This window comes from Henckelia pumila, chromosome 4 (genome assembly GCF_033568475.1).
Source record: "Henckelia pumila isolate YLH828 chromosome 4, ASM3356847v2, whole genome shotgun sequence".
Classification (NCBI taxonomy): Eukaryota; Viridiplantae; Streptophyta; class Magnoliopsida; order Lamiales; family Gesneriaceae; genus Henckelia; species Henckelia pumila.
Genome location: NC_133123.1, coordinates 2200711 through 2226092, shown reverse-complemented (window position 1 = coordinate 2226092; position 25382 = coordinate 2200711). Strand labels below are relative to the sequence as shown.

General features: G+C 36.1%; 1 protein-coding gene across 3 annotated transcripts; it reads left to right on the top strand.

Annotated features, from left to right (window-relative positions):
- Nucleotides 1–21388: 21388 nt before the first annotated feature.
- LOC140859837 (serine/threonine-protein kinase D6PKL2-like) lies at nt 21389–25081 on the top strand. Of its 3 annotated transcripts, XM_073262424.1 has the most exons (4): nt 21389–21647; nt 21989–22068; nt 22611–23551; nt 24045–25081. In XM_073262424.1, the coding sequence occupies exons 3-4, from the start codon at nt 22743–22745 to the stop codon at nt 24916–24918; spliced, it is 1683 nt and encodes a 560-aa protein (XP_073118525.1). In that variant the 5' UTR covers nt 21389–21647; nt 21989–22068; nt 22611–22742; the 3' UTR covers nt 24919–25081. The 3 variants fall into 3 exon arrangements, with proteins under 3 accessions (XP_073118525.1, XP_073118523.1, XP_073118524.1); XM_073262422.1 differs by lacking the exon at nt 21989–22068 and having other exon boundaries at nt 21390–21647; XM_073262423.1 differs by lacking the exon at nt 21989–22068 and having other exon boundaries at nt 21637–21770.
- Nucleotides 25082–25382: the final 301 nt, after the last annotated feature.

Here is a 25382-nt window from a genome sequence, read left to right as displayed (position 1 = left end):
TTATATTATATATATATATATATATATTAAATATGCAGGTACATACATACACCAATACGTAATTATATACACGAATATAAACGTAATTACAATAATTAAATATTAATAAGAACGTTAATATTGATAATGATAATAAAATATAAATTTTAATTATTATTTGAAATTTAACTTGTATGATATATTATTAAGAGGATAGATAAGAGATATATTAAAATAAAGTGGGATTTTTAAAATGACCTTGAGAAAATATATTAATCAAATCATGCCTTAAAATCAATCAAGTAATCAAACTAGCCTATTGTTTACATTAAATTACACATATATCCTTTAGATCGTTTCCTTTAATTGAGTTTAATTTTTATTTAAATTAATGGTGTTTAGATTTTTCAGATATGATTATTCTTTTAATAGAGTTTAATTTTTTTTTAAAAATGAAATATTTCGTCAACTCTTCTTTTATGTTATTAATTAATTAATAAGTTTTACCTTGTTTATTTTTTTATATCATTTCCCTAAAATAAATAAGGATAATTTGGTTTGTAAAGATATTTAAAAAAATCTCATTAAATAAGTCGGGATAACCTAATTAATTTTTTTTAAAAAAATAATTGACTTTTTTATGGTAAAATTAAATGACTTTTTTTTTGTGACGTGGGAACCCGCAGCCGCTATCTTCGATGCGCACTGGATAAACCCTCGAACTAACGCAATAGCCTGCAAACTACGTTAATCAAGTAAACCACACTATGCAAAAATTAATTGACTTTTTAAACAACAAAGTTGTTAAAATATCTTATTTTGATTTTTGCACTTTTATAAACTTATTATATACGCGATCAAACATCGTCTATTCTATTCTATTATATTAATAAATGTGAGGCTATGCCAATATACCAATTTGGTGTGACCACATTTTTATTTAAGTTTTTTTTACTATTTATTATCTTTATCTATTATAATTATTTAATAAAAAAACGGATTAAAAACACGCAACCTGAATGTAAAACAGACTGTACACGCACGTAATGTGCAATTCGATACTAGTCTTAATAATAATTAAACATTGAAGGATCAGTATATATATGTCACGTTTTTACATACACATAAATATTTAAAAAAATTGCATAATTAATAATAGTTGAAGAATATATACATTTACCAGAGCTGCTTCACATGAGAAAAATAAGTTATCTTTGAATTAGATATTAAGGGAAAAAAAACTAAATAATAGAATATGTGGGACTGCTGCTTCACATGGAAAAAATGTGTAGAAAACCAAGTGTTGTCTACTTCTTAGACGTTCCATATTTTTTTGTACGCCATGCTAGCTGTTGGAAGTTTCTGTAATACGTATGGTTGCCATTTATTCTTTATTAATTATATATACTGTCCTATCTTGAATATATATCCGCCATAGTTTCATTCAATTCGGGTTCACGTGAAATGAGAAAAGCATTGTATGTGTTGAAAGTGATTTATATATTCCCTGCTGTCTTCTCTTCCCCGGCCATGTAAATTTAGAAGCCTAGCTAGCTAGCTAAAAGATAAGGACAACTAATTTAATTTAATTTGTTTTGTTTTTATTTTTTTTCTTTTAATAAATACACCGAGTATTTAGTGAAATGGTGACCAAACAATTGAGCTTGCAGATAACTACTAGTAATCTTGTTAGCTAACATCCGGCCACCTCCAATTTTTCAGTTGAGTGGGGACTTTAATTTGTTGATGGGATATGGAGTACTACTGGAAGTCGTCGGTACCGATCAGTACTGGGAAATTCGTCTTGGTGGTTGCGATATTCATAGCCGTGCTGATGACTGAGGCGGCGGAAGGCAGAAGGGGCAGTGGAGGTCGGAAAGGTGCCACCGGATTGGGAGGGACAGCCGGCGGAAAAGTACACCACCGGCGCCACTCTGCTGCTTCATCACTTTCTTGTGCCTTAATGGCAAATAAAATCTCCATGGTGGAACGTTTCATTTTCAATATTTTTCTTGCTTATTTAATCCTCTAGTACTGTCATGTGATATATCTCATATATGCATACATATATACGTTGCATGCATGAGCCAAGCCAATCATTCCCCGTAATTAATTAATTTTACCTTGTCAAGAGTTCATTAATTCGTTGCAATTTGCGGCTATGCTTGTTCATTTCATTTCAAACTAAGGTGTATATCCCGTAAATTAAAATGTAATTTTTTTTTCGTCGACGCATGATTCTCGCAAGTCATTTGTCTACGACTTCCCACAAATTACTTTGGCCAAATAATGATGTCTGTAAAATATATATATCCCGTACAATGTAATTTTTGGATTATATAAAGTATTTAGATCTAAATTTAATTATTACTTTAAACCAAAAAAATTTTATATATACACGCTCAAAGCGCCTGTCTCGATGCCTTAATATAGATTATTTAGATCTAATAAATTTAATTATAACTTTAAATCAAAAAAAAAAAAAATTTACTCAAAGCGCCTGTCTCGATGCCTTAATTAGTGTTTATTATAAAATATGTAAAAATATTAAATATTAATATCATTATTCCTGCCTATATGTGCATACAAATTAATTCGTATGTCTGCGATTGCATGCTAGCATTTTATGAAACCTTGCTCCTGTGACTCCTGTGACTCCTGTCTATATATGTATATGGCCTAGCTATTTCGTGGGAATGTATTGAAATATATGATGTATAACAAAATGTATATCTTCTATATATTATTTTCATATTGACATAATTAATTATTCGTACGAATAATACGTGTACGAATCCAGTCCATAATAAAATTTTGAAACCAATTGCTTGTTATTTATAATGTCAACCCCTACCTGCATATATAAGTACTAATAGCTATTTCAACAACTCAAGCCACTAGATATATATAATATATAATTCGTCTTCATCCACTTGCTCGCTATATATGTCAATCAAAATGTTTTAATTAATGAAGATGACTCTATCTTATATAGTTATATTTGGGATAATATTTTCCCCGTACTTGATGCAATCATATTATATGACTAGCTTTGGAATTTTAATTAAATTAAGCATAACTTAACACATAATTTGGGTTTAAAAACATAAAAAATGATTTTTAAGCCAAAATCTAACAATCAAATTTTTTTTAAGTAATTGCAAACACTCACTTAAACTAAAATTAAAAAAAATTATAACTATACATTTATACCAAATCAAATACTTATGTTCAATTAACATTCTATTTTAATTAATTAATAAACTTATACTAAAACCTAAAAAAAGACTTACATCAACAATTCTAAGTAATTTCAAATGATATTAAAATCAAATAAGACCGTATAAACATCCAAGGGACAATTCCTAAATATATCCCTGTATCTTTTCCATTTTTCGTATTATATCTCTTTCACTTTTCATGTTCCAAATATATCCCTGATTCATTAAATAGTTTCTTGAATTTGTCCTTAAAACTAAATAATGTTCATTCTACCCTTTATTTTCCTATTTAAAATTTAAAGATTTAATCCCATCATGCTTTCGTCAGTAAATTAAAGCAGAATACCTCTTTGACCACACTGTTGTCGGGTTATGTCCACCGGGTTTTACAGGTTCCTCACAACCAAACCACGCGATCGCAACCGATGGTTCCTGACACTGACTCCTTCAGCAGCAGCTAGCACAGCCCTATTTCGTTTCCTACCTTAGGGCGTATAGCAAAAGCTTAATTTTTTAAATAAAATAACATGATAGAGAAGAGCTTCGGAAATTTATTCAGACAACATATTATTACATAAATCAACCTCCTTTGAAGAGGAGGAGATAACTTGTTTAGCTACTCATAGTAGCCTTGTTCTTGAAATACATAAAAGTAAAACTTAATACAATAGAAAGAGAAATATTACAATGTTTTATTTGTAAGAAAACTGAAGAAAATGATCGATGTCTTCAGCTTCCTTAAAATCTTGTATTTATAGCCGAAGTTCCACTCGTTTCACCGAGAAACTTCAGAGAATCTTACAGCTGTCTTGAATTCTTTATGTCATTATTGATGACATCTTTTGCTAGTGGGAGTCACATGCCCGATGTCATCTTTTACTAGTGGAGGAGTCACATGCTTGACTTTTTCTTTTGGATTTATTCTCCTCATATGCCTTCTTTATTGTTGTCGGGGCATCTTTTGCTTTTGTAGTGGGCCCCTGGGAAAATGCGGTTTTGGTGGTCCCTGTCCACTTTTGCTTGTCTCGGAAAAATTTTTTCGATCCGTTCGGGGTTTGAAGGTTTTTCCGAATTCTGGCTCCTTCTGGTTTGGACATTCTGGACAGGTATTCTCTGACCATCTTCCGATATGAGCCATGTTACAAAATTTTCGGCGAGTTTCTTTACTCCTCGACAGCTTGTTGTTCCACAAAAAGTTTCTCTTCTTTTCGAAGAGTTCTTCCGCAAAAGCCGTAGTTTTTCCTGTCATTGTGTTTAACAGGAATGATCCGTTCACAGAATTTTGATAAAATTTGAACGAAAACTTGACCTTATCCATCTCGGTGAGACAAACCCAAATACCTCATGCCCTTCTGGTTGAAATTTCATTTTCTCCAAAGGTGGACACCAATGGTATTTCTTCAGATATAGGATCCTTGATAAATCTTTGATTATTCATGTCAGGTCTCCTTAGATTGATGAAATGAAATGGCTCGTGTGATCATTTTCCTGTTGGTTCTGGAGCTGCACTAAAGAAGTATAACTCGAGCACATCTCCTCTGGACAAATGATCATTATTTGACCATGTTTCTTGGACTGCTTTCTGAATCCATTTTGGTAGTTGTGATATTTCCTGGAAGCCTGGTGAAGTTGTATAAACTGAGGCTAGATCCCCAAATTCATACCATAGCTTTACATCCTTAGGATTGACATTGTTTTTTAGCCAAACCCTTGGATATATTCCTGCAACATCAACCCTGCAAGTGATCGGGTTGATTTCATTTCTTGTACTTAATTTCTCCCATATTTGTTGATATACCTGAAATGGAGAAATTACAGCTGGGTTAGTATCAATCTTAGATTTGCCCTTGTCGGTGTGGGGCCTAAGATTGATCTCTTCCTCTTTTACCCCAGAAGCGGAGGGTTGATTTGATGAGTTATCCTCATCAATTGTTGCTTTATCTAGATCATCAAAAGCTGATGATAGATTAGCGCTTGTTTTTTGAGTATTAGAATCCTCAACATATTATTTTACAACTGGTGGCTGTATTTCTTGTTTTTGAGAAACCAGTGGTTTTTCTATGGCACGCATAATTGGCCCTTGAATAGCAGCCCATAGTTGAGTTTGAGCTTGCATACATCCTGTGATTCGATTGGATACTTTGATCCGATCAGCTTGTTGTAACCTGTCCGCCATATCGGCACTTATGACAAGCTGGTTGAACTCGGTTTGAAGCAACCCAAGGTGTTCCCTGAGATGCCTTTACATTTTCATGATGGAATCTACGTCACTGCCTTCCATCTCTTGTTAAGAAATCTGCAAGAATATTTTCATGAGATTTAATAATAACAATATCAAAAATATAATTTTGACATAAAGCTTGTCATCTTAATAACCTAGCCTTCTCAAGTTTAGATTCAATCTTATTCCTTAGGAAAGCTTTTACCTGAGTGTTATCAACATTCAAAGTGAATTTTTTAGCAAGTAAAAATAATGGCCATTTTTCGAAAGCCCTTTTAACTGCATAAAATTCCTTTTCGTTGATATGCCATCTGATAGCCTCAGATTCTGAAAAAAGACCGCTACAGTATCTGCATGGTATTTCTCCATTCGGAGTGATCTTAGTAAGAACTTCTGCCCACCATTCGTCACTGGCGTCTGTAAATAACACCAGATCATATTCATCCACGGGTATAGCCATTTTTGGGAGATTCTTACATATCTCCTTTAATTGGTTCACCCCTTTAGTATGTTCATCGGTCCATATAAACCTTGCATCCTTTTTTAACAAATGACTAAACACCTTTCTATACATTGCCAGATTGTTTATGAACATCCCTGCAAAATTAACTACTCCTAGAAAACTTTGGAGTTGTTTTACATCTTTGAGTTTATCTGGAAAATTCTTTACTTTTTCCACAATATGAGGTTATAGAATTATTCCAGTTTCATCAATCTCAATTCCAAGAAATTCAATTTTCCTTGTTGCTATGACTGCTTTCTTTTCAGATAAAACCAGTCCTTCTTGTGTACAGATTTTTGAGAAAATCTTTAAATGTTTAATATGTTTATCTATGTTTTTTGATGCTATAAGAATATCATCAATATAAACAAACATGAAGTTGAAATAATCTTTAAAAAGATTATCCATCTTTCTTTGAAATATTTGGGGTGCATTAGCCAATTCCATAGGCATAACTTTCCAGATATAATGTCCTTGTGGTGTAGAGAAGCTAGGCTGTGAATTTTTTACTGCCTTCTTCCATTCGAATCTGGTAAAATCCAGACTTACAATCAAATTTTGAGAACACTCTAGAATTTCGTACATAGCTAATTAGATGTTCTCTACTGGGTATGAAGTACCCATCAAACTCCAGGATTTTATTAATACCTTGGTAGTTAATAACTAACCTGGGTTTTCCTCTTTTTATTTCACCATGATTTCTGACCAGAAAACCTGGGCTGCTATATGGTGAAACTCCTTCTTTGATTAGACCAAGGTCCAAATGTTCCTTGATAATCATTCTCATATCCCTTTGATCTGTTATGTTCATTGGGACATGCTTATATCTGACGAATTTATACTCTTTGCCTTTTTTTAGAGTAAGACTGGCTTTGAGTTGATTTCTATCCCACCATGCCAAAGGATGCTCGTTGTAACTTTCTTTGAGCCTTTTTTTGACATCTTCAAGGGATACCTTATTTTCTAACTCTATATATCTGTGATTTTCAACATGGTTTCTCCAAACCTTCTTGGATCTTTCATTTTTGGGTGAAAAAGTTGTCCTTTATCACCACACTGGCTGCGAAATGTTATCGGTATTTGTCGATAAAAAGCAACCTTGAGTCATTGAACGATAATTTTATGATCACAAATTGTAGTGAACATAAGTCTTCTTGACTCATTTTCTTGTGTGTACTTCTTAAACATTTGTAAAAAGTTATTTCCTAACAGGATATCAGCTCTTGTATCATGGAAATAGATTGGTGGTGTCTTTACCTTGTACCAAGGTGTTTGACCTGCTCCTCCTATAAGGATCTCTGCTTGTTTTATTCCTTTGCAAAGAATTAAAATTCTTCGAGAGAAATCTCGTCCAGCAATTTTTGGCAATTCTTCTTCACATTCTTCAGGGAAGACTCCTCTTTTTGCTGTACAAATTTCTGCTCCCGAGTCAATATAAGCTGCAAAATATTCAGCTTTATATTGTTCATACAACATCCCTATTGGAATGTATATGGAGAAAGGACTTGTTGTCATTTTTTAAAGGAATTACTAAATGGCCCTGCCATTTTTAACAGACTGTTTTGTAACTCAGTAATACGATTAAGACTATTTACCTTTAGTTTTCCTAAGGTCTCAGAAGGTAGAGTATGGTTACTCATTTCCACTTCTTCAATGCGTTCTAGTAAATCATGTTCATGACTTACTAATTTCAACAATTGCTTCTTCCTCTGTTTGTAAACAGAGTTTTCGAATCTGATTAAGGGATTGTTCCTTATCCAATTCTCTTGGTTTTCCATCTCGTAGAATTCTTATTGAATCCTCCAAGTCTTTTCTTTTGCCATAAACTCTATTCCTTTTTTAAGGCATTTCCATGGTTTATGGTCCTCCAGAAACTCTAGGCCAAAAATGAGCTGATCCACTTCTTTTCCTGGAATTCCACTATTTGAACTTTCAATTCTCCAATATTTATTAATCCTTGGTAAGTTCCTGTTACTTGCTGCTCTAAATTGTAAATCGAGTTACAAGGAAATTGGTTCCTGTGACTTGTAATTTCGAATACTATTTTGACTTTTTTCCATCCTTCTGGAGATCTAAGTTTTCCTATTATTGAAAACTCCTTTTCTTCTAGTGGAATTTCCTGAATAGGAGATTTTTCCCACCTTCGACTTGTCATTCGGTCACCTTGGAAATATAACCTTCGGGGTTCTATTTTCAGATCTCTGTATAGAACCGGTTTATCTTGTATTTGAATGTCTATTTTCTGAATTAAAGAAAACTCGATTCTTTTCGGGTATATTGCTTGAGCAACTTTTCCAAAGATTTCTGGAATTTCAATAAACTCATTTTTAATAAATAATTCAGAATGGTGCGTATTAGAAAGAGAATATAAAATTTGATAAGTAATAGAATATGGTCTATTACCTTCCTTCATTAATCTTTTTTCCTTGAAGTTTTGATGCAACGTCAAGGCTCGACTAAAGTCTCAGTCAGCTAAATTGTAGGCTATTTTTGGATAAATAACTCCTACAATTTTTCCTGCACATAGATTTCCTGAGATCATACCCAAAACAGCATCTTGGATATTCCTCATTCTTTTATCACATACTACGATATCTATGGGTGAATCTATTCCTTCTTTAAAACTTGCCTTGATCATTATTTGGATTGCTCCAATATGAATCCAAGACATCGTTCTTGCTACCTCACTTTTTATCTTTTGCAATTCCTCTCTTACTTCTTCAAAAGGAATTAACTGCATCTCTATTTGATTACTTGTTAACTCCATCGAGATTGCCATTTCCCTTCTGGATACTTTGTAAATCAAATGATGTCTTCTTTGTCTTAGCCCTAGGTTTCCTAAGACCCTCTCTACTTGTCCTGCCGAAAATCCTTGGTACTTCTGTAATGTTGGATTTTCTCTCATAATCCTTTGGACCATATTATGAGATATCGTGGTTTGACTAAAAAATCCAGCCAAACTCTCATGTGTTTCGTGTCGAAACACTTCTTCTTTATTCTGATTCTGATTCATCTTCAGATTCATATTGCTTAAACAATATCTCTTCTTCGTATATACTTTCATCTGGGGGAATATCTTCAAATTGATATACTTGGACTAGATCTTGAAAGAATACCGCATCATCCATATCTGGTGTTGCTTCAAAGAGTTTAAATCCTTTTTTCTCGTTTTCTGGACAGTTTGTAGATATATGTCCTCTTGCTCCACATGTCCAGCAGTTGCAATCCTTGAAACTTTCACTTGTTCTCGTATGAGTTCTTCTGAAAGTTCTTCTAGATGGTGTTCTTCCCCTGCCTTGTGATGAGTTTGTTGCTGGGAATGTTCTTGTAGGTCCACTTCTTCTACCTGATCTATAAGATCTGGCCTTTTGTTTGGATCAAAATGTTCTTGGTTTCCAAGAACTTTTTATTCTTTTATTGTAGGGATTATTTCTGAATTTCTTCCTCTTAAATCCCTGTGATTTATTCCCTATAACCGTAGGGAGATCATTTTCTCTACAACATAGAGGAGTATGCTTGTTAATACCCCTTATTTTCTTGTAGTTCTTCTGTAATGCTGCCATATGACACCATTCCGCCAATTTTCCTTTCAAAAAAGAGGCGCGTCTTGCCAAAGTATCAAGATTACCTAGAACGTATTCTTTTATCAACATTTCTCTCCAGGGGCTTGACATTTTTGCGAAAAATAGCTGAATGGCTACATTTTCTTCAACTTCCGATTTCCATTTGTATTTGGTGAATAACATAATATATTCATCAACTAAACAGATATCATGTAACTCGAGACTATACAGAGCTTGAGTATATCTTCTTTTTTTCTCTGTATCTTGATTATTGAAATAGTCTACCCCTATGAATTGTGCTTTAAAAGGGGTGGCCATTCTTCCTCCAATCTCGCTAAGTGATTCTCCTGCTAATATTGATTCCTTGGTTTCTGGCATGGTCATTTCCCAAGCTATTTTGACAGATCCCATTAAACTCATTTCCAGAAGTTTGATAAATCCTTCTTTATTGAGATCTAAAGTTCCTGCTGCTATTCTCATGGCTGATGTCCAATATTCTATGAGATCTTCTCTGTTTTTAAAGTCCAGAACATCCAGGTTTAACATAACCCCATAAGGATGTATCGGGTCTAAAACGGTTTTTCCATAAGGAGTTTGATGTATTGGTATATTACTACTTCTTGATTTGGTTCCTGTTGGATGTGAATTTTTTCCAACATGGAACTCACTATGTGGTTCTTCTGTTTTAACCACATATCTCGGGGGATTCCCTATGGGTTGTTCACTATCAGGAGAATTCATTTTTAGATCTACTACTTTAAGATTCGAAAAAGAATCCGCAAGATCTTGTAGATCCTCGAGATTTAATCTTTTTAAAGTAGTCATCAGATAGTGTTTTTCTCTGATACTGTCTTTATAAGATTAATCATCAATTCATCATCAGTTAAAGGTCTTTGAACCATTTTGGTTTTACCTCTCTGATGTAATAGAGGTTCGGTACCAAACGAGAGTGGTAACTTTCCTCCTGTATTTTCCTTTCTAGCTAGAACCAGAAGTATGTTCTAGATTTATAATTTTAGTTTGAAGATCCTTTAGAGTTACAAGAATTTATTCTTGTTTTTTAAGGATTTCTCCAATCTGCCGAGGTATTTCATACAGCTGATTGCTGTAATAGTGTACCGTCTTTTGAATTTCTCTAAGATCTCCGGAGAGTTTAGAGGAATCTGGTGTGATTTCTAGAAATTGAGAATTAGAAATCATATTTCTTAATCTCTTCAGAGAGTATAAAAGACCTAAGTCTCTTTAAGTTCTGTTGTAAAGAATCTATTTTAAATAGATTCACTTGTTTATGGGATTTCATATAAATGAAATCTTTCTGGTTCAAACTCTCGTTTGAATCCATGGTTTGTTGAAAATCTCTTCCTCAACAAAGAAAAGTATGATTTAATGAATAATATAAAGTCTGAATAAAATTACCTAGGCTCTGATACCATTTTCTGAGCCCAGAGAAAATATTAATTATAATTGTTAGAATAAGGGTATTATAGGCAATTTTTAGTTTGAGGGACATATTAAGGAAACTATTTGTTAAATAAGAGACAAAATTAGGAACGAATAAAGTGTTAGTATATTTTTGGGAAAGTTAAGAAACTTTAAGGACGTATTTGGGTTTTATCCCAACATCCAATATACAAAGAGCAATTTACGTTTCAAGATCTATGAAAAATAATCAACCATTTGGGGGATCACATATTAAGTGACGACAATATGCGGCGGTATTGGAGTTACCAATTTTCAGCAATAACTATTAGTTTCGCTCTTTTGACAAGTCTATATGTTATAATTTTTTTAAAACTTTATGTTTGAGTGTGAGATATATATAAAGAAAAATAATTGAAAATTTTTTGTTCGAAGTCCACAAAGAACTGTAATAATTAGTAAAATAAAATTTTTTAACTTAATAAAATCCTAATTTTTGTGTCATTTATATTTTATTTTAAAAATATAATTTAAAGTTCAGAAATATATTTTTTAACTAATTTTTTAGACCTTTTTTCGATACCAAAAATTGAGTTAAAATAAAAATTTAATTAAAATCAAAGTTTTAGTTTTATAGGAAATATCAACGGTTAACGCCAGTACATGTATAAAAAATTTAAATTTAACAAAGGCTTAATAATAAACATTATTGTTCAATAATTTAAACCGATCCAATTAAAAAAATTGAAGTTTGTACAAAGGAGATTTGAACCACGGACTCCTATGCTTTTGAGAAAAAGACCATGTCATCTAGGCTATAAAGTCTAAACATAAAAGTGGATAGTTAGTTCAAATATATATATATATATTTATATTTAATAAAAATTGATATATATTCTAATGATTTTTAAAATTTTCAGGGGGTCGTGAGTCTCGTGACTCGTGCCACTCCTGATACACGTGCAGATCCGCCCCTGCATAGAACCAAAATACCTATAAAATACTCCAAAATCTAAAAAAATGGATCAAAAACCACCTAACCCATTGTTTTCCATATCCCAAACATATCTAAGCCCGTTTATCTTTGCCAGTTCCAAGCCCACATGCATTCTGTAGACCTGTGCGTGAGTTCGAGATCCATGTTATATTTTAAGCTTCTACGATAAGATGCAAACGTTATGTCTCTATATTTTATTTATTTTTTAATAATTAAAACTATTAATTTGAAAATAAAAAAATTAAAAACAATAATTCAGCTTTATAATCACACAATGCATGTAAGAAGCACTAGTAATAATTAAAAATTAACCACGAAGAGAGAAAAACTGGGAATCGAATCATTGCAATTTATGCCAAATTTAATATTGTTAGATAGATGGACTTGGAAGTCGTCGTCCAATTTAAGATTAGTTATTTGTATTTAATATTTATTATTATTATAATAATAATAATAACAATAATAAGCTTTAATTCTTCAATCGACTTGATTGTATAAGTGGATCATGGATTTAGAAGGAGGTTGATAGTTCGTTAGTTGCATCCATTCTTCTTATGAGAACTTGGGAAATTCTGGAAACATGAAATTTTAAGGTAGTGTTTGGGAGAGTTTTTAGGAAGTATTTCTCAGTTTTTGTTTCACAAAATTTCAACATTTTTGAGAAAGAAAAGATGAGAAGTTGTATGACACCCTTTTGGATCGATTCCGGATTTACCCGATTGGAGAAAATTTCGATAATATGTGGAGATCCAAGTTACCGTTAATACTCGAACGGTTCCAGATAAAGAACTTTGTGGATTTGTTACCTGCATCACAAAGTTAAGTGAATGGCGTCGGAGTTGCCGACAAAGACACTCCGACACTCAAGTCAGTATTTGTTCAATAAAAGTTCTAGAGAATTAGAGCATGTGACTATAGACAACGTACCTTAAAAATTAAAAGACTTTAGCTATTTATAGATAGACGGAGTTTTTCATATGGTCGAGCCTCTTATGAGCTTTTAAGAATTTATGGGTCTTCATAAAATGTCCAAATAAATAATTAATATGAGACCCAAATGGATTGAGTCACTGGACTTGGGACCCGGGAGAAAGTCAAAATGAGTCATAATTCGTCATAAGCCCCCACTCTCGGTTAACGAGATGGTCAAGACTCGATCGAGAGTATGAATTTTTAAAATAATTTTGTTACCCCGAGAAAATATTTCAACCCGAGCCCGTTTATAATGGGTCAGACCTTTATCTAGACCGTTCGTTGAAAACACATCACGCAGATTCAAACCTAGGCCTTCCAAAGAAGGCACAGGTAGTTCGGGGTCCGGTCTACATTCTTGGTCTAAACTCATTCTTCTTTTAGACCAGTTCGGGAGGTACTATTGTTATCCCGAGAAAATATTTTAACCTGAGCCCGTTTATAATGGGTCTACCAGATATGACCAGGGCTGGTATTTTATGGGCCGACCTGGGCTGGGCCTAATAGGCCGCATGCATCTTTTTCGAGTTTAAGTAGGACTCTGATATATATGAGATAAGCTTGGATCTTTTCAAATATTCATAAGATAGAGATAAACTTAAAGAGGATCCAATGGATGAAGAGTCCTAGTTCAGGACATTTTATAATTCGACTAGGTAACTTACTATTTTTCTCCTATAAATACAGGTATTGTTATGGTTGTGATGATTCAGTATTCATTATTCATCAACGCTCACTCTTACTTTTACATTCACGCACTCATATCTCTCAGTTTTCGCATTAATCATACCCTCTGCCTTCAAGACACTGACTTAGGCATCGGAGGGGTCACGCCTAAAACACCTTCGGCGCCCCTTGACCTAGCTGTTGCTTGCGCAGATTTCATTGATACCCGACCCGACCTACTCTATAAAGGAATTGGAGGATCCATTCTATCAGACCGAACCCGAGGTAAAAAATCGACATCATCAAATTTGTTGGAAGAATTTCAGTAGAATTGCGATGCAATGTTTCAAAGATAGTTTGAGAAAAATTCCGCTAGAATTATAATTTAGAATCTCAATAAAAATTTGGTATAGTCACCGTCATAAATTCACCCGATCAGTGCGTACAAGCCAGATCGTGGAGAGTGGAGACAAAATTGTTTTTTCGAAATTTATTTGTGAAAGCTCGAGACCATAAATTTGGAAGGAGAGAAATCAAATCAATTTTTTTCCCTTAAAAATCAAGTATTAGATATGTATATGTGTAGTGTACATGTAATATAATATAGTTCAAAATTGGTCATGAACTATGTCCGAGTACCACATTCAAACGGACCAGATTAAACATTTTTTTTAATTGGATTCAACCCATAATTGTTTCTGGATTGAAACGGATTATACTGGATCAAAGACATTCATGACTCTTAGATCCAATGTTTGAGTTAATGTCTATTATAATTAAAGTTAACAATTTTTATTAACTTTTTATCAAAATATTTTAGATACTTTTATCATACTATTTACATAAATGTAAAATCTCCATGTTGATTTAAGAAAAGATATATATGTATGATCTCCATTTGAAAACATCATCATCGCGAGAACCACATTTTATTTTTAGTAAAAATATGCATAGTAAGTATATTTTGCAATGGAAAGTAATATAATACATTTTTTATGAATAAAGATCGGATCTCCGATATGTTTTATAAAAATGAGATGTGAGATGGTTTGATCGAGGCTTTTGTAACACATAATAATCAGTTAAAACAAACGTTTCAGAAACGGAGTTAAAAAAAATTAATCTCAAAATCACAGACATGTCAATTTTTGGATGATAATGAGTTACAACCAACTTGGTTGCATGTAATGAATGAGAATTCATGTTGAGGGGCCTTTATTTAGAACATATATATCCTAATTCATGAGCTCGCACGTGCCATCACGCCACCACACGTGTATGTATGTATGCTTCTGCACACGCGAATAAAGTAGATAGGCAATTCTAAGCTTCGTGCCTTGTCTCACAATGGCAATCGCATATTGGATGTTGGGCCTTGTTTGCCTAATTTTTCAAAGGAGAAATTTATTAAATTAAAAATAAATGAATAATTCACATGCAAATGAGCTGAGAAAATCTTGGGCACTTCCCTTTTTTCATAAGGATTTTCGATTTTTTTTTGTTTTTTTAAAAAACTTTTCTCCGGCATCAGTCAACTTTTAGTGACGAATTTCTTACTCAACTCGAAAAAAAAAAATTTATATTCAAAGGATTATTCACTGCAAAATTAACATTTCTATTAGTTATGTTATATATATATATATATTAATTGAAATGAAAATATTATTTTTCACAGATAAAAACTTAATCAACTATTAAATGAAAATATTATTTTTCACAGATAAAAACTTAATCAACTATTGTACAAGAGACCTGCTCTTAAAAAGAGAGAAAGAGAATTTAAATTATTTAATTGGTCTGATTAAGTTTTCTGTGGAATCATTCATTGTCATTTTAATTGTAAATATGTGAAAGTGATTTTATTTCGACATATTCATTGATTCCGGTATCAATATTATTTTGATTTAAAGTTGGGCCTCACGTTGATGGATATTTTGGATTTTGCCAGTTAAAAGAGAGAGATTTGCATCCACGGGATTTGTAGCATTCGTTTTCACTCATGGTCCAATCGCCTTCAATTCCATGAATTATTCCAAATCAAACATGCAAGTCTCGTTTGGTTGGGGGGTTTTCAACTATGTGGTCAAAATCTTCTATCCCAAATAATATTATTAAGTTATCTTTTCCAAATAATAATAATCTTATGTTATCACGTTTAATGGATCGTTCGAAGACTCATTCGAACTCTTATGAAATGATTTCACATATTAATTTTATGAAATAAATACTTTTTAACTCAATTTATGAAAAAAAAAAAAATAACGTTGATATTCACAAACATAAGCCCCAAGCTTCAAGTTCATAGGTGAACCTGAAACCAATAAAAAATAAGGGACCAAGCGTAACCTCGACGTGAATGAATAAGAAAAGCGAGGAGCTTGTGGGCCTGTCAATGGCGGAGCCAGAAATATCAATCTACTCGGGCTACAATTTTAAGCCCTCCAATACTTTAATTTTTTTGAATCGAGCTACCCGGGCTAATATCAAATTAATCTAAAATTATTAAAAATTTCAAAAAAAAAATTCTGCCACCCGGACTAAAGCCCGGGTGACAATATATGTGGCTCCGCCACTGGGGCCTGTGGCCCTCAAACTGAAAATGAATGAATCACAAATGAAGTGAGCAAACTAGTATAAATAGAAAGCAAGGTAGGGGACCACAAACAATTTGTAAGAGACCACGAACGTGTAGTTCATACGCCTCTCATTCTGAACTCGCCCTCCCAAGACAACCCCAGACGCAAAGCCGAGCTTACTTACCTTAGAGCTCGCCCACCCTAGGTTTTGCCTTTAAAAGGTTTGCCCACCTTGGGCGAGCCCTCCATTTCTTTTTTATACACTTGCCACGTCTCATTTCACCTCTGCCATAAGTTATTGGATCCTCGTGCATACCTCCATGGCTAGGGTCGAAGTACGAGCTATATGGCTAGGGTCCAATTTGATGGGCTCTTTTTCAGGCCTTGGGAGGCAACACACTTCCTTTTCAACATTTATTTTTATGGGCCAACCCTACTACTCTTTTGAACGAGACTCGAATCATAGTCCTTAGTTTATAGACCTGCATCAGGCTCGAACATGTGATGAACTCATATGCGAGATATCAAAAATCAAAAATATTATTATTTTTCAATAATAAATATGAATCGAGCGGATACCTTGTTCGCATATCTTGCACATATATTGTTTATTTGTTTCTAATTATACAGATTAGATTTGTGATTTATTTTCTTGTATTTTGTATCTAAGATTAGGTAGTTATTTGTGCTTATCTTGCACTATCTAAGGATTGTAAATCTGTATTTATACCTTCAAGCGTGATAATAAAATTATTCATTCACCACAAAGTTCTTCATGGTATCAAAGCCTCAAGGCTAATCGCCATAGCCAATTTTTTTTTCTTCTTCTTCCTCACGCTACAACCATGGCCTCCAATGAATCCACCCAAACTCCTCCCCCGCCTCCTCCAACTAACGACAAGTCTCCTCCCCTCATCTCTTTTAATATTGCTGTCCAAGTTCCCCTCAAACTCACATCCACAAATTACTCCGCTTGGCGTCTACAATTTCATACCCTACTAATTAGTTATGACCTCCTTGGTTTCATTGACGGCATGAAGCCATGTCCATCCCCAACCATCACCAACGGCGCTACCTTAATTCCCAATCCAGATTACTCTTTTTGGATTCGTCAAGATCAACTCCTGCTTAACGCCATTATTGGTGCTCTCTCTCCCACCATTATACCCTTCATTGCTTCTGCAAGCACGTCCCGTGACGCTTGGCTTATTCTCGATAAAACTTATGCTGCCCCGAGTCGAGGTCGCATCATGCAACTTAAATCCCACCTCTCCAATCCAATCAAAGGTTCTAAATCTATCACGGAGTATCTGCAAGGTATCAAAACTCATGTCGATGCCCTTGCGCTTATGAATGTTCCGGTTGATACTGAAGATCTTACACTCAAAATTCTTCATGGACTCGACGACAGCTACAAGGAACTTTCTCATGCAATTCAAGCCCGTGATACTCCATTCACTTTCAATGAATTACATGAGAAATTACTCACTTTTGAAGCCCAACTCATGATCCGCAACCACAGTCCGAGCAGCCCCGCCACATCGCTTGCCACTTCACGCTCCGCAAAGGTTGCACCACTGGGCTCTGCTTCGGGTTTCTCTCGTCCGTCTGGCTCGTATCGCCCTCGTGACCAGCGATCACCAGGCACTTGGAACCATCGCCCAGCCGCGCCTGTTTCTCCTAAGACATACTTAGGACGCTGTCAATTATGCGGTGTTCAAGGTCACTCTGCCAAGTGTTGTCCGGATTTTCAATATCTCCCCTGGACTCCGCAACCACCAGCAGCTGCCTTCCCTTGTCCGTCCACTGGGCCGCAGGCTCATACTGCCTCACATCCCATTGCTACTCCTGCTTCTTCGGAATGGATCCTCGACTCTGGTGCTTCTCACCATGTGACTACTGATCTAGCAAATTTGTCCCTCCACTCTCCGTCCAGTGGCTCTGATTCCATTGTCATTGGCAATGGCTCTGGTTTGTTTATTTCACACATTGGCTATCTTCGTTTGCCTACTTCGTCCATTGAGTTCTTACTCACAGATGTTCTTTGTGTTCCTTCTATGGCTAAAAACTTAATTTCTGTTGCACGGTTATGTCTTAACCACAATGTTTCTGTTTCTTTTCTTCCCTCTTGCTTCCAGGCGAAGGATCTCAGTACGGGCGATCTGCTCCTCACAGGACCATGTAAGAATGGCATCTACTTTTGGCCTTCCTCTCCAACTAATGCATCCTCCTTACGCGCCTTCTCTTCATCCTTAGAGTCGGTGCCCCTGTGGCACTCCTGCCTAGGTCACCCCTCCCCCACTATTATCAGTCATTTAGTGTCCTCTAGGGTTTTATCACTGTCTCCCAGTTCACTTTCTAATTTTCATTGTAATTCCTGCAACATTAATAAAAGTCATAAATTGCCTTTTTCTGACTCTACTCTACTTTCCGCTGCTCCTCTTGAATTAATTTTCTCTGATGTTTGGACCTCTCCGGTTGTTTCTACGGATGGATATAAGTACTATGTTATTTTTGTAGATCACTTTACACATTTGGCTTTATCCCCTCCGGCGCAAATCGAATGTTTTATCTGTTTTCCAAAGCTACAAGTCTCTCATTGAAACTAAACTTAATCGTAAAATCATAACCCTCTACACTGACAATGGTGGTAAATTTTTGGGTCTCAAGTCGTTCTTGGCGACTCATGGAATTTTTCATCTCACCACACCCCCTCATACTCCAGAACACAATGGTTATTCCGAACGTCGTCATCGTCACATCGTCGAAACCGGTCTCACCCTCCTCCATCAAGCCTCCATTCCCCTTACTCTTTGGCCCTTTGCCTTCGCCACTGCAACTTACCTTATCAACCGTATGCCTAAGAAAAATCTATCCATGATGTCTTCCTTCACAAAACTATTTAATCAACCCCCTAATCTTCTTAAGCTACGTGTGTTTGGTTGTCTCTGCTACCCCTGGCTTCGCCCCTATACCACTCATAAACTAGACCCAAAATCCCAAACCTGCATCTTCCTTGGGTATTCTCTTACTCAGAGTGCTTACATATGTCTTGACTTCTCTTCTCATAAATTGTTCATTTCCCGTCATGTCCGCTTCTTCGAACATATTTTCCCTTACCCTCATCATGATAACCCGTGTCCCACCTCCCCCGTCACTTCCACTGCGCCTTTTGTCTTCATCGTCCCGCCACATGTAGATGTCTCCTCTCATATTGTCTCTGGTGATGATCAACAGCTCGCTCGCCCTGCTCCTTTACCACCTAACACCGGCAATTCTCCACCCACGCAGCCTACCCACCCTATGACCACCCGCGCTAAAAACAAAATTTTCAAACCCAATCCCAAATACTCATTCCATGTCTCTCCCTTGTCTCTTGACTGTGAGCCCACATGTGTAACTGCCGCTATTCGGGACCCCCGTTGGCACACCGCGATGTCGGATGAATTTGATGCTCTTTTGCGTAATGGCACATGGGACCTTGTCCCCCCTCATCACACTCAGAATCTTGTTGGTTGTAAATGGGTCTTTCGCATTAAACGCAAGTTCGATGGCTCGGTAGATTGGTTCAAAGCCCGTTTGGTTGCCAAAGGTTTTCATCAGCGTCCTGGTCTTGATTATCATGATACCTTCAGCCCTGTGGTCAAACCTGCCACTATCCGTGTAATCTTAAGCCTGGCCATTCACTACGGGTGGTCGTTACGTCAACTAGATGTCTACAATGCCTTTCTTCAGGGTACTCTTGACGAGGAAGTTTTTATGGCACAACCTCCTGGCTTTGTAGACTACAATTTCCCAGATCATGTCTGTAAGCTTCATAAAGCTATTAACGGTCTCAAACAGGCGCCATGTGCCTGGTATCAGGAATTGCGTCATTATTTACTCACCCTTGGGTTTCTTAACTCTAAGTCTGATGCTTCTCTATTTATTCTTCGCAGTCAGGGTCACACTGTGTATTTTTTGGTGTATGTTGATGATTTAATAATTACAGGTGATGATGTTCCGTTTCTCAATTCTATTATTGCAAAACTGACTTCTAGGTTCTCCATCAAAGACTTGGGTACTCTGTCCTACTTTCTTGGAGTTGAAGTCCTTCCTGCGTCCGATGGTCTTCTTTTGTCTCAGAAAAGATATATTCTTGATATTCTGGCTCGTTTCAATATGCAACAATCTAAGCCAGTTCAGACACCTCTTGCCACCAGCACACAACTTTCCCTTCATGATGGTGCTCCACTCGCTGACGCTACAAGTTACAGACAGGTTGTTGGGAGTCTTCAATACTTGCTTCTTACTCGGCCCGATATTGCATTTGCTGTCAACAGACTATCTCAGTTTATGCATGCTCCTTCTGAACACCACTGGTGTGCTGTCAAACGGTTGCTTCGTTATCTCAATGGTTCTCTTCATTATAGTCTTCGGATTCGGCCGCATGCCTCTCTCTCGCTACATGGTTACATTGACTCTGATTGGGCTGGTAATCCGGATGACCGATGCTCCACAGCTGCTTATGTTATTTTTCTCGGTCCCAATCCTATCTCTTGGAGTTCGAAGAAGCAACGCTCGGTTTCTCGCTCATCCACTGAGGCGGAATACCGTGCTCTTGCTTCGGGGGCTGCGGAACTCTTTTGGATCTGTTCTTTGCTTTTTGAGCTCGGGGTTACTGTTCCGGATGTTCCTACACTTTACACTGACAACATTGGTGCCACCTATTTGTGTGCAAATCCAATCTTTCATTCTCGTATGAAGCATATTGCTCTGAACTATCACTTTGTTCGTGAGCTTGTTCAAACTTCGAAGTTGCGCGTCTCACATGTCTCCTCGGATGATCAACTTGCCGATGCTCTTACAAAGCCATTGTCTAGTGCTCGCCTTCGTTCCTTAACTTCCAAGATTGGTGTTTCTTCTGAACCTCCATATTGAGGGGGCCTGTTAGCATATCTTGCACATATATTGTTTATTTGTTTTTAATTATATAGATTAGATTTGTGATTTATTTTCTTGTATTTTGTATCTAAGATTAGGTAATTATTTGTGCTTATCTTGCACTATCTAAAAATTATAAATCTGTATTTATACCTTCAAGCATGATAATAAAATTATTTATTCACCACAAAGTTCTTCATAGCTATCGTTTCATCTCACGTACACCGTACACGCATATTAGTTTTCATAGAAAGATGGAAAAAAAAAAATCAGAGAAGGAAAAAAAAAATTGGGTTCATTGGTTTGATTTTGGACTGTGCCTTTTCAGTTGTAGTTTGACCGCATCATCTCTGCACTCTGTGTCGTGATTGGCCTAATAGTTTATCCAGAAATGGAGAGGCCCCAGTGTTTCTTTTTTATTTTTTTGAAGCATTTAGTTTCCATTCAATGGCTCTTTGTGTCTCTCTCTCCTCCACTTATTAGTTGTCATCGCAGCAAAAAAATACCAACAATAAGAAACAAGGCTATGGGGCAGTTTCTTTATCTTTCCACCATACTCTTTTCACTGCCAAACCTAAGCTCCAATCTCTGATCATTGCTAATCTTAGGTGCTTTTACTTTTTTCCATCTTTTCAAGCTCGCTGCCTTTTGGGTTCTTGATTAATGGTTCTGAATCCTTTGGTTTCAAGATTCTCTTCATATGTGCAAATGGTTTTTTGATTGTGGATCTGGTTGGATTTCTCTTTCAAGATCCGATTTTTATCTCTATATTTCCCTCTAATTGCGTGTTCTGATGAATGGCTTGTTTTGTGAACGTGAAGTAACTGCATGTTAGCATAAAACTGCTGCATTTGTCAGGAACTGACTTGATTCAGTTCATCTTTACTTTTTCTCTGGTGGTCCTTGATTCCCTGTTTGAATTTTATTTTTCTGGGTTGAATCTTTTCAGGTTTTCTGGAAGTAGGGTTGATTTTATAATTTAGCTAAAAGCCTCTTTTCTGGGAGAAAAGTAACTGTATGGACTTTGGAGTTATGTGACTCACACTATTCTCTACTGTGCTATAAGCCTATAACCGTCTTTCTTTACCTTTTTCTTGATGAAAATTGTCAATCTTTGTTTCTCATTCCAATTGATATTTCATAAAGTTTTGTGCAGCTTTGAGTTGTAGCTCTCGAGTATGTATGTAGGAATTCGAGTTCGTCCTTCAGATTGAGATTTAGACCCTTGACTGTTTTGTAGATTATTTTATGAAAAATCTTATATTTGGTGGTTTGTTGCGGGTTGGAACTTGAGAGAACTTGAGCAATGCTATCTGTCAGCTGATTCTTTTTTACGCTACTTCTATTTATCATGATATCTATTATCTGAGCATTGCAAATTTTTACTCCTTTCCCATTTAAAAGCGATTCTCCTTGACGTTTCCTAGTTATTTGTGAATACTGTTTATGAATGCAGTGAAAGCACAATTAAGCCTTTTTTGATGTTTCCCCTCTTTAATGTTTAAAACACAGTAGATACTGTAGTTATATATAGTTACTGTTTAGTAGCTTAACAGCTTTTCCTTTTACAGGCTCGTTCTTCTTCAGAGTCGGTGCTGATAAGATGTCTGGTTGTTAAATCAAACATGGTCAATTTTGTTATTGTTGCGGCTGCTAAACATATTACCTTGATCTTGCTTTAAGCTAAGTCTGTTGTTTCTCTGATGGCCTCCAACTATGGAGCTATATCAGCAGATTCTGCTGGATTAACCGCGCTAGTGACTGTACAAGCTGATGAATCAAAAATTTTGTCGCCGAATGATCTCAATGAATCCTTAGAAGATCTGTCTTATGGTAACATGGATTCGAACATTTCTTCCATTGGATCAGATCTTGAAACAAATGAGATTGGAAGTTTTATCGATCAAGAAAAGGAACACGGACAAATAAGTGTGAAGAACAGTTCAGTTTCTGCAAAAGTTAGTGATGAAGCAAACAGTATTGCTAAAACCAGTGGCAGTGCCAAAATAAGTGAGAATGCCGATCTCATCGAGAGTGGGAAGAGCAGCGTTTGTCGAGAAAGCACAAGTAGTAACGTGAGCAATGAAAGCACTTGTAGCAGTTTTAGTAGCAGTATCAGTAAGCCCCATAAAGCAAATGACATACACTGGGCCGCCATCCAAGCTACCAGAGCAAGAGATGGCATGTTGGGGTTGAGTCATTTCAGGCTATTGAAAAGATTAGGTTGTGGAGATATTGGGAGCGTTTACCTGGCTGAGTTGAGTGGAACGAAATGTTACTTTGCCATGAAAGTGATGGATAAAACTTCCCTAGCCAGTAGAAAGAAGCTCCTTCGTGCTCAGACCGAGAGAGAGATACTGCAATCCCTGGATCATCCCTTTCTTCCCACTCTGTACAACCATTTTGAGACCGACAAGTTTTCTTGTTTGGTGATGGAATTCTGCCCCGGAGGAGACCTACACACTCTCCGGCAGAGACAACCTGGGAAATATTTCTCCGAGCAGGCTGTGAAGTAAGATAATCTTGGACCATATATGATAGTGAAGTTGAATTTGTGTCTGTTTTGCTTCATTTAAAAGCTATCCTATTTGGCCCGTGGATCGATTTCAAAATTCCCATCTGCCTTAATTTAATTTTGGCAAACGATTTTTCTACAAAATGGACTAATTTAAAGTTAGGATTCTCTTATATGTTGTATGATCAGTAAATATGTAATGTATTATGATACTGTTTATCCTTCATTCTAGTTGGAATGAAGGATTTTTTGCTCTGCCTGGCTTTGTCCTGTAATTGTTTCTTATTGCTGTACCATCAAATAACATGCCAAATGTAGTAATAGCTTTTTGCTCTGTTTAGTTTCGTTGGTTGTTTACTTGTAGTTTTGCAGAAACACGAGCCTTGAATTACATGATTGAAGAGCATGTTAGTTGGTCGTTATTTTATTAAACGTTAACCATGTAATTACTTGGACTGATACATTATCTTTTACCGTTATGCTTTGGCAGATTTTATGTGGCCGAAATCTTGCTGTCTCTGGAGTATCTACACATGCTTGGGATCATCTACCGCGACCTTAAGCCAGAAAATGTTCTTGTTAGGGATGATGGACATATAATGCTTTCAGACTTCGATCTTTCACTTCGTTGCGTTGTTAGTCCAACTTTGGTCAAAATCTCATCCTTTGATTCAGATCCCCAGCGTAAAAACTCCGTGTACTGTGTCCAGCCAGCATGCATAGAACCTTCCTGCATTCAGCCATCATGTGTTGTCCCAACGACATGCTTCGGTCCTCGTCTCTTTTCTAGCAAATCGAAGAAAGATAGGAAGCCCAAGAATGAAGTTGGAAACCAAGTTAGCCCGTTACCTGAGCTGATGGCTGAGCCAACTAATGCTCGATCTATGTCGTTTGTTGGAACTCATGAATATCTGGCACCTGAGATCATCAAAGGTGAAGGTCATGGTAGTGCTGTGGATTGGTGGACTTTTGGGATCTTTATTTACGAGCTTTTGTTCGGTAAAACCCCATTCAAAGGATCTGGCAATCGAGCAACATTATTCAATGTTGTTGGACAACCTCTTCGGTTCCCAGAATCTCCGGTCGTCAGTTTTGCTGCCAGGGACCTTATTAGGGGCTTGCTCGTGAAAGAGCCTCAGAATCGGTTGGCCTATAAACGAGGCGCAACAGAGATAAAGCAGCACCCTTTTTTCGAAGGAGTTAACTGGGCTTTGATACGCTGTGCTACCCCTCCTGAGATACCCAAGCCTGTCGACTACGAGCGAATGCCTATTCCAGCAGCATGCGCGAAGGGAAAAGCCAATGCTTCTGCTGCTGTTAAGGATCAGAAGGGTGATAAATATCTGGAATTTGATTTCTTTTAGGTCATATTGGTATTTGATTCATCAAGAACTGTTATCCAAGATCATAATCGGAAACTCCTGGGATTTTGTTAAATTTTACGTATAAGAACATGGAACTGGACAAGATTTGGCCACACGTTCTGTATTATTCTTTTCCTATAATTTTTAAACGAGGGTTGTTGAATTTAAGACTTGGTAGGGCCGAATTATATGTGCGCCACTCGCATTTGCTTGTGTGGTGGTGACATATGAAGCAGGCATAGTTAGATGTGACTTGATATCCATTATTGTTTTGCTTTTTCCTTGAGCTGCAGACCAGAGAAGGTGGCCATAAAAATTCGGCATCTGTATAAATATAATTGTGACATCCATATCAGGCCATGTTGGGAGGGGCCGAATTCAAGTTGAAACCTTTCATTTCCTGTCTCCCAACTTCATCTGAATCATCATGAGCTTATCCATTACAAGAAACAATTCAAGAGAAT

Excerpts from the sequence above, each read along its gene's own strand:
- LOC140859837 (XM_073262424.1), top strand. The coding sequence starts at position 22,743 with ATGGCCTCCAACTATGGAGCTATATCAGCAGATTCTGCTGGATTAACC. Across the intron at positions 23,552-24,044 it reads TTCTCCGAGCAGGCTGTGAA|ATTTTATGTGGCCGAAATCT; the intron begins GTAAGATAATCT and ends ATGCTTTGGCAG.